The 10,563-nt window shown below is 38.2% G+C and overlaps 1 protein-coding gene across 1 annotated transcript; it reads left to right on the top strand.

The window, feature by feature from the left end:
- The first annotated feature begins 1,026 nt into the window (after window positions 1-1,026).
- LOC133715520 (uncharacterized) lies at window positions 1,027-7,869 on the top strand. Its single transcript, XM_062142037.1, has 4 exons — window positions 1,027-1,214; window positions 5,508-6,860; window positions 6,937-7,083; window positions 7,618-7,869. Exons 1-2 carry the CDS (start codon window positions 1,163-1,165, stop codon window positions 6,524-6,526), a joined length of 1,071 nt encoding a protein of 356 aa, XP_061998021.1. The 5' UTR covers window positions 1,027-1,162; the 3' UTR covers window positions 6,527-6,860; window positions 6,937-7,083; window positions 7,618-7,869.
- The last annotated feature ends 2,694 nt before the right edge of the window (window positions 7,870-10,563 follow it).

Below are 10,563 nucleotides of genomic sequence, written 5' to 3'. Positions count from 1 at the left end.
TTTACATCAAGAGGCGTAAAGATCGAGGAATTAGACTACTAAGTGACCCACCCGCGCAATCACGCAACGGGTGTAAATCACCATGCTTATAACCCCTCGAATACGAAATTGAAGGTTTCTAGCTTAGGAATTAGAGGGGGTCAAGCCTCTAACTCCGTCCTAGACATGCTCAAAATACACACCCTAGAGTTGACTAGGCTCCTAGACATGCATTTTAACCCAACAAAAATAGATATAAGCATCCATCATATGAAAATTTCATCATTACATTAAATTAAACATCTTCTACACAAAATTTGGGTTAGGGACACAACCCTAACCCCCAACAAGGAAATTACTCACAACCCATAATCATAGACATCAAAATTACAAAATTCAAATACAAAAGAGAAGAGAAGTGTAGGAGAAAACAAGAATAATCACAACTAGCTAAAAAGCTAGCATGACTAGTCTTGAATTACAACTCCTACAATTACCCAAGTCTTGAATCTTGTAGAGGAGATGCCTTTGATGAATCTTTGAAGCTTTGGGTAAGTAAATCCTTCAAATCCCTAAAATAAAACTAAAGAAAAGATGGAAAAATGGTGGAGAATGATGGGGAAGAGAGCAGCCCAAAGGGGCTGCCTCTGTTTTGTTCGTGCGGCTCTGTGCTCTCTGTAGGGTTCTCTCCAGAGTATGATTATGCCTATATATATACAAGGGTGTGGCTGGTTGTGATTGTAAGGAGAGAGTAGAGCGAATGGACGGCCATGATTGAAGACGAAGAAAAAATATAGGGTAAATTCCTCCTATAGTACCTGAGGTATGGCCAATTGGACAGTTTGATACCTGATGTATTAAAGGGGACAGTTTGGTACCTGATGTCTTACTCCGTGAGACCATGCAGTACTTCTGTCAATATTTGTAGTTAAAATTAGTCATGTGCCGCGCATGTGACTAATTTTCAAGGCTATTTTCGTAACTCCAGTTCCAACCCCTTCAAAATCAGACTCTATACTTTGTGATCGATCAAAACCAAGACCTAGCTCGTCTTAGAGTGAGAAAGAAAGAAGTCGGGTTCTTTAAATCTCTGCTTCTTGCAATTGAGATAGGTGGAGTGAACGATTCTCATCTTTGTTTCGAAATGGAGATTTTCAATTGAAGAAAGTATCAAAAGTCAGTGATGTCAGATCATTGGAGGGAATTTAGAGTTCGTGGAGAGCTCCAATATCATGGTAAAAATCTCTCAAATTATCCCCCTTTTGTTTCATCAATGATTTATCTATGGCTTTTATGCTTGTGTTTGCATGTGCCTTAAGTTATTCACCTTGTCCCCCTTCTGATGAATTGACGAATTGAATGTCTCAGGTCCATGTGCATATACTGGGATTGTGGTCCTGAAATCTAATGACAAAATTTTCTTTAATCTTTTGTTTATTGAATACCCTTGAATAAATATCAAGTTGCGAATAAACTAGTATGAAGTAAGCTTGAGGTTGTAGTGTTTCGACCATTAACTTGGTTTAGTATGGAGAAAGACTAGAAAAAGCGTCCGCGCGTTGCTGCGGGTTTGGTTATTTTTTCATGAATTTTATACGTAATAGACTAATAGTTCGACAAAAACAGAAAGTTCTGGTCCAGCTATAGAACACTTGATGAGTACAAAAAGGAAGAGAAATTCTAAGTAACAACAACCAAATACTGGGAGAGAAAATGCAGTTATGTTACGTTGACGAACATATAAAAGATAAATCGATCACTTGCAGACTTTTCTGCCTAAGCTTAAAAACTTTATCCAGCAAGGTATTCATTATCTAATTATATTACCAATATGGATTCATTCACTTTCAAGTTGACGTGAATCAAAATAGCAGTGCCTAATTAATCATATACCTTACAAATAAACTGAGAGAGTTACCTCCTTTGAAGCTCAAGTATATATGTTTCCTTAATCTAACAAAAAAATCCCCGCACTTTCACCTACATTACTCTGGTTTTTATAAACTTCGCAGAGGTGCATGATTGTACGGTTATATTGAGTAACTAATCATCAGCAAGTCTCATATGTTTCTCACCGCCTTCCGTTGGTTGTTAATGACTTTATCCCTCATTCCCATTTTGAATTGAAGCTCAGCATTACCCATTAACCCTATACGTAACAAAGCATAATTGTTAGGCCAAAAGAAAATCCATAGCATATATTTGAATCCTAGACATTGTGCTTTTAAAAATGTAGGTTTGGTAAACCAATGCCACTCATAGGAAAACCATTATTTTTCCTTGCATTTCTAACCAAATATATGTATAACATGTTCACCTATCATCTTGCTTGAGACTTGCAACCTTTTATATTCAATTGAAAACAATCACTTCAGATATACCGGGTCAAATATAAGTTTTTTCAGCATTGCTTTAGTATGGACTCACCAATAGCCTGTGTTGGCTAAGAATGCGCAAGTTTTGTTGCCATTGTTACTAATGGCCTCCTCAAGTTGGAGTTGATATCTATGCTTCTCATTTGCTTCAATTTCCTGCAAAAGATGATGTTGGTAATGAGATCGAAAGCCAACAAATGTTGTAACGTTTATGAGTCTTAGTACGAACAGAGATACAACTCAATGGGGGAATAAGTATAGTACTTACCCCTATCAGAGCACCTTGCTGTGTCTATGTTTACAATATCTTTTACAGGAGATGTTTAATTTCATCATCTAGCACTAACTTGTTCAATTGTTTCTTAAGATTCTCAGAAACCTCCTCCATCGCTTATGCCTTGATAACAATATTAAAGATCAGTAAATAATTCAACTCAAATCAATATAGCTATTAAAGATCAAGCAAACAAATGATAAAAGAGGTTCTGGACAAATACCTCTATAGTGTAAGCGAGTGAACTCTCATCAATGATAAAAGCCAATGCTTCAGAGTTCTCATTACTTATCCTCCACCTTCTCCAACGCTTTAGCTTCATGGGTTTCTGAGTTCATTATTATTTGTTTCATTCCTTGTCGAAGCAAATTGCAGGCATATCTGGAAGCAAGATAAAAAAGAAGAAGCATGTGACTACATTTCTAGAAATATTCATATACAGTACAGTACCCTTTGAGTCTCTTTCACCAAATTTTCCAAGGCACCTATAGCTCACTGAGTTTGTTTTTCAATATAAGCCATACACACACATATATATATATATATATATGCCATTTCTTGGTACATCATCTAAATTTTATAAACTCAAAAATTGATGATGAATTAAGGAAAATTATTGAAGTCTCAACTGTGGAGCTGTTTAACTTCATTTAAATACACTTCAACGGTCGGTAGTGTGATCAAGAAATATGCATGTAGTGTTAAATTCTGAAAGGGAACTTAACCTTAATTATCTAGCGCAGCACCAGACCACTCCCATACTGAAACCCCATCTGCTATTTCTTGCGGTGTACTCAAGGAAACATTCAGCACATTCATGCCAGGTGCTTTTAATACTGCAAAGTGAATGGCAGGTGGTTCTCAAGGTAAAACAATAACTCCCCAAGTGTTGGTGGCATTGACTACGAACATATGACTACTTCTAAGTACACAAAGGATGCGAAAAGCAAGGAAGTACACAAATCCATTTAAACATGAGCACTAAATTCCACAACCAAATAAACATGACGGACAAAGTGATAATCAGTAAACCAGAATTAAGCATAAGTAAATCACAACATCTCCAGCTTAGTTATAAATTTCCGCTGCAGAATGCATAGTTTGGTCTTTGGTGTCTAAAAGAAAAAAATTTATAAGAGAGAGCTTTTATAAGAAGAAAAGAAGATTGATATTCTCACCTAGATAAGAGCTTTTAGTAGGTTCCCAATTCTCTAGGAATGCCTCATTTGGCAGCTGTACCTCAACCAAAGCAAGCTTTGGCTCAACTCTTTGAGCATATGCCCTCCCTTTGTAGTTTACTACTAACCATTGTCGATCCCAACGAAAACCTGTACATCCAAAACAGACAGGAAAAATCCTCATCTTAAATATTACCCAATTAGAGATTATAGATATTACTCCCTCCTGGAAAATCAATCTGTATAGATACAGTTCTGATCATGCCAATAAAATAACCCCACAAACTAATATATTAAAAGAACATTAAAAGATGAATATCATGTAAAACTCAACAAATATAGGGATTATATTGAACTGAGTCGAAAGAATAGATTGATGCTTGATTTAAAGTAATCATGCAAACAATATGGTTCAATAATCTGAATTTGTTCTTCATGAACATTTCTTTCTGGGCCTTAACAAAGCAACAGACTTGCCAGTAGTTTCCATGAATAAAGCTTAAGGACTCAACTGGCTCAAAAGCAATATGAATGAAAGTAGAAAAAATAAGAGGAGAAATGGTGAGGTTGGTTATACCAGTAGGAAAATCACAACTCAATTCTCAAATAACGAAATCAACTAACAAAAATTGAAAATTCGAAGAAATATTTAAAATCAATTACAACTGTATACAATCAAAACCCTGGCAGCTTACCCAACCCAAACTCTCCCCCACCAATTCTTCTCTGCTATTCCATTCTGCAAAATTCACAAACAACCACCTGCATATCAAAAAAAGAAAAGAAAAAAAGGCATCAGAGAACAACCAAATCAGGAATCAAACGAAAAAAAGGCCCCACACTCACTACCCACACCTCCAACCAAAGGATTCAGGCAAGACCAACCGAAATGTAGGCATGCAAGCAAGAAACTCAAAAACAAAAACCAAAAAACGAATTGAAAACCAATTACCCAGAGCAAGAAGAAGCAATAATACCTTTCTTGGCCTTGATAAATTCTCCCTTCCTCCTCTCCGATTTCAGTCCTCTACAGATAACAAAATACCACCATCAGTGAACTCGGTATTCTGTTTTCAGTTTTCACCCAGAATTGCATGCACCGAAATTCAAACAGTACCACCTTCGCTGTTTCTCTCTCTCTCTCCACCTCTCTGTGGAGTGAAGTAGCGAAGACACGATAGGACTGAGCAGTACGCCAGGTGTCGAGGCAAGAAACGCAGGCGGGGGCAAAATCGTCTTTTACTATATCGGCTCGGCTGAAGCCGGCACTGTTCATAAGCCGATGAACAGTGCGTTGAGAATTAGTATATAGTAAATTTGGGGCAGTGATTGAAATGTAGTTTGAATAATATATGCTTTTTATTCTCTACGGCCAGCCGCCCTTATTATTCTTTGCTTTGTTAATTAACTATATTGGCTTGTAACCCTTGTCGTAATCTCAGAAAAATTTATAATTTACAGTTCTCTATCATTAATATTACTGGGAACTTTAATATACATCATATATGTAAAGTTCTAAAACAGAGGCAAAATGCTAGCCTAATTGACAATGAGATACAATCTGAGGGGTGTAGTATCATACTCCTTGTACCCATCTAGAATACCAAAACATTATTCACCGTGCATGTTTAATGAATCTGCTTATTTGCTGTGTTATTAATACATATGTCTTTATGTCTTTTTTTTTTAATTTTTTTTCAGATGTGTATGTCATTTTGGAGATACACCATGGTGGTCAGTTTGTCGAAGTTGGTGGTGGAAGGTTTGAATACAATGGAGGTGAAGTTCATTGGGTGGAAATGATTGATCCAGAAAAATTTTCTTGGACAGATTTGAATACTTTTGCTTGGAGATTAGGTTATAGAAAGCCTCCTGTTCATTATTGGTTCAAGTATCATGCAAAACCAATATACTTGCCTATTAGAATTGACAAGGAAGCTGTGGGTATGCTCTCAGATTTACCTAAAGCTAGGAAGGTTGAAGTATATTATGTTGGAGGAGGTGATAGAGATGTGGAAGTTTGTGAGAAGGAGGATCAGATTAAAGATTTTTCAGAGGTGGTTCCACATTTAAAGTTTATGCCTGAGATTATTATGGTACCACTTAAATCTGCTAATGTGGGGAATGATAAGGGGAAGTGGAAAGAGTTGGATATTGAAAACAGTGAGGATGAAGAAGTCTTTGAGCATGATGATGATGACGAAACAGCGAAAGAAGAGGTCGATGACAAGTTCTTTGACAGTGATTATGAATTAAACCCCGAGGATGATGGTGAATCATATGGTGTCGAAGCAGATGATGTTGAGTTCAATGCAAATGTCGATGATATAAATGAGATTGAGGAATGGACTGATATGGGATTTACTGGTGAGATATCAGACAATAGTGAAGACAGTGCTGAGTTGGTAAGTGCAAATGAGGAATCTGAAGATGAAGTTAATGATGGTTCAGTCTCGAGTAAAAGGAAAAAGATCAAAGGGAAACATTGGGTTCCTGAAAGAGATATGAAAAACCCCCACTTTGAATTGGGTCAACATTTTGATAATAGATTTCAATTTAAGGAGGCAGTAAGGCATTATGCAGTACTTAACCAGGCAAATCTGCACTTTCAGAAAAACAACAAGACACAGGTCATTGCGGTGTGTGGAAAGAAGCAGAAGGGCTTTATCGGGTATCCCATGTCCTCATGCAATAGCTTGTATCTTTGTGAAAGGGCATGATCCAGCTCAATATGTTCATCCCTACTATAGCAAGCAGTTCTATTTGCAAGCATATGCATATCCTATCAATCCCGTTCCCGGAATAGACTTGTGGAAAATGGTAGATCATCCCATTCAACCTCCACCATTTAGAAGACTGCCGGGGAGGCCAAAGAAGGTTAGGAGAAAGGAAGTAGGAGAGGCCATACCAGCTAGTGAAGGGACAACCACTGCAGCAACTACGAACCCAACAATACCAACATCAAATAAACTGCCCAAGATTGTATATGTTGGTGGAAAGTGCAGTGTTTGTGGGAATCCAAAGCATAACATGAGAACTTGCCCAACTCGTAAGGTAAATTCATATGACATTGCTGACAGATTTTTAAAGCAATGATTCACAGGTTTCTAACTATTACCACTTTGTGTAGAAGGAGACAAATGCAGAGCGAGAAAGTGTAAGTGTAAATGTGAGCACTCAAGGAAATAACACTGTCAATGTGAGAGTCCAAAATCAAGGCAATAATGAAGTAAGTATTAATGTCAAATCCAAACAAGTTGCTGCTGCAAAGAAACAGGTATTAATACTAATGTTAATTGCTAAAGTCTGCAGTATTTCTGTCTCTATGTTATTACAGCTTGAGAAGATAGTAGCTTCACTTTAATATTTGTCTTGTTTTAGCATTTGCATCTGAATGATTTTGTCTTTGTGTTGTGAATGAGATAACATAATTAAGTGTCATTGACAATATAAGAGAACGCAAAAGTTTAGTACATCTTTTAAAGTTCTCTCTTTTATTTTAGATAAAACTGGTAAATGGTAGTTGAAATGTACGTTTTCTGCTTTCTACATTATAATTTAGTACATCTTACTTGGCTACTGGTTTTACACTTTGTTATGACTAAAGGTTAATCTATACAGGAAAATGCTTTTGGGAGTTGTCCAAAGCATCGAAAAAAAGGCTCAAATATTATTTTGAAACTGCCCTGCATCTTGTAGATCATTTATTAATCTGTCAATTACTTAATACCAATGCATTGGTAATTCATTTAACTTTTTCAGTTATTAGTTATTAGTTAATGTGATTTGTCATTGATATATATTCTTACAGGTTAGGAGAAACATAAGTAAGGTTGGTGAAGCATCTAGATCAAAAACAATATCTTCCCAAAGTGCAGCTTCAAACTCTATGCATACATCATCTCAACCATCAATTCCCACAACAATTTTCCAGCTTAACGACTCATCCTCAAGTCAGCCTATTGGTTCATCTAGGAAGAGCAAAGTGTCATATGTTAAAGATGGGACTACTGAAGGGAAGATTTGAAAGTATTGACATATTTGTCAATCTATTTTGTTAGGGAAAAATTCACCAACGGTGTCTGGACACTTAGGGGACTTTCAGAATGATACCTGAACTTACAAAGTTATCAATGTGATACCTGGACTCATTTTTTCGTATCAACATCGTACCTATGATCAATTTCCGTAACGTCTCCGTGACGGAAATTGGCCGTAGGTATCACATTGATACGAAAAAATGAGTCCAGGTATCACATTGATAACTTTGTAAGTTCAGGTATCATTCTAAAAGTCTCTAAGTGTCCAGACACCGTTGGTGAATTTTTTTCCTATTTTGCACGTGCGATGCACGTGAGTCACTTAATGAAGACAAAATGACCGATTTACCCTCAAATTCTTTTTTTCTTTTCTTTTCTTTTTTTCTTTATTCTTCTTTCTTTCTTTCTTTCTTTCTTTCTTTCTTTCTTCTTATTCTTTTCTGGTTTCTTCTTCCCCTGATTTGAATCATCAAGATTCTTATCATCTTGCTCGTCCGATTCCTACCGCCGATCGCCGATCAAACACCGCCGTTGCGTCTCAATCCACCTTCATGCACCATAGATGTTTTCGGTTCCCCCAACTTCAAATCCTATAGCAAATTGAAATTGTGCATTGAGGCTTCACCGCTCACTCCGAGTTCATCCTCGCCGTCGTCGCCAATGACTTGACCACAACAACCTCCACCACTGCACAACAACGTCGTCCTCCGCTGCTTCTCGATTGGGATTGGGGATAAGGACTGATTCTTCCTCCACCGCTAGCGAAATCGTGGAGGCTCAATGCCACATTCTAAGGGCCACCGACCGGAAGGACCGCCACAACAAGGTTTGCACCACCAAAGGCCCCAGGGACCGCAGCATCCGGCTCGTCGCCCACACCGCCATTCAATTCTACGACATGCAGGACCGGCTTGGATACGACCAGCCTAGCAAGGTCGTCGATTGGCTAATCAAGAAAGCCAAGGCCGCAATCAACGAGCTTGACTAGCTGCCACCGTGGAACCCAAACTAAATTTATGTTCATACAACATTTTCTCCGACGATGCCGATATCCGCCGCGCAGGATACGCAGAACGTGAGCCTCAATTTCTCGATGGTGGAGGCTCCGAGTTCTTTGTCTACTAATCGGCGAGGCACAATGGTGGGTAGTAGCGGAGTGGCGAAGCTGGTGAATAAGAACAACTCAAATTTTCTGCAGGTGAGGATGGTGTGGAGGCCGAAGTTGTTAATCTTTGTCTGCCTAAAATTGCCTCTTATCGAAGTTGGGCTAAACCAATGAAGTTGCAGGTGAGGATGGTGTGGAGGTGGTGTTGCATGTCGGGAACGAAGGAGATGATGGAGGGGTGGGATTGGAGCTGTGATTTGAGAGTGGAGGGCTGGCAGAGTCTGAGTTTCTGATCAATGGGTGTATAAAAGGGGGTCGGAGGAGAGAACGAGAGTGGTGGTGGTCAAGTCATTGGCGGCGGCGGCGGCGGGGATGAACTCGGAGTGAGCGGTGAAGCCTCAATGCACAATTTCAATTTGCTATAGGATTTGAAGTTGGGGGAACCAAAAACATATGTGGTGCATGAAGGTGGATTGAGATGCAGCGGCGGTGGGAATCGGACGAGCAAGATGATTTGAATCTTGATGATTCAAATCAGGGGAAGAAGAAACCAGAAAAGAAGAAGAAGAAAGAAAGAAAGAAAGAAAGAAAGAAAAAAAGAAAAGAAAAGAAAGAAAGAATTTGAGGGTAAATCGGTCCTTTTGTCTTCATTAAGTGACTCACGTGCATCGCACGTGCAAAATAGGGAAAAATTCACCAACGGTGTCTGGACACTTAGGGACTTTCAGAATGATACCTGAACTTACAAAGTTATCAATGTGATACCTGGACTCATTTTTTCGTATCAATGTGATACCTACGGCCAATTTCTGTCACGGAACCGTTACTGAAATTGGTCATAGGTACGATGTTGATACGAAAAAATGAGTCCAGGTATCACATTGATAACTTTGTAAGTTCAGGTATCATTCTGAAAGTCCCCTAAGTGTCCAGACACCGTTGGTGAATTTTTCCCATTTTGTTATGTAGTGAACTTATTCTAGCTAGGCATGTTGGATTATGGTTGTTAGTTTGATTTCTCCCTTGTTTTGAGAATTATGGAATTGGCCTTTTGGATTCGGTATTGTTTCATGCACTAGGTTGTTTATGGATTATTTAGTATTATTTTAGGTGTACTTTGAGACATACGCAACTATTAATGTATATCAGAATGCATAATCCTTATGTCATTCTTATCTTGTGCTATTTTGCATCTTTGTTTGATTATCAAATAGGTTGCTACTTGAGTTGAATGTGGAATTACTTTCCAGTTGCATATCATCGCATTGTGTTCAAAAGCCTTTTTCTATTTTGTACCTATTCTGATTTTAGATAGATATGTGTAGTGTAGGGATGAAGAGGAGGGAAAATCCAAGTTTTGGAGGGAAAATCAGGAATAGTACAAAAAAAATCTGATTTTGAAGGGGTTGAAACTGGAGTTACGAAAATAGCCTTGAAAAGTAGTCACATGCGCGGCACATGACTAATTTTAACTACAAATTTTGACAGAAGTACTACATGGTCTCACGGAGTAATACATCAGGTACCAAACTGTCCCCTTTAATACATCAGGTATCAAACTGTCCAATTGGCCATACCTCAGGTACTATAGGAGGAATTTACCCAAAAATAT

Source organism: Rosa rugosa, chromosome 6, assembly GCF_958449725.1.
Source record: "Rosa rugosa chromosome 6, drRosRugo1.1, whole genome shotgun sequence".
Taxonomy (NCBI): domain Eukaryota; kingdom Viridiplantae; phylum Streptophyta; class Magnoliopsida; order Rosales; family Rosaceae; genus Rosa; species Rosa rugosa.
Note: the sequence above shows the minus strand (reverse complement) of the source record. Positions and strands in the feature narration are given on the sequence as shown.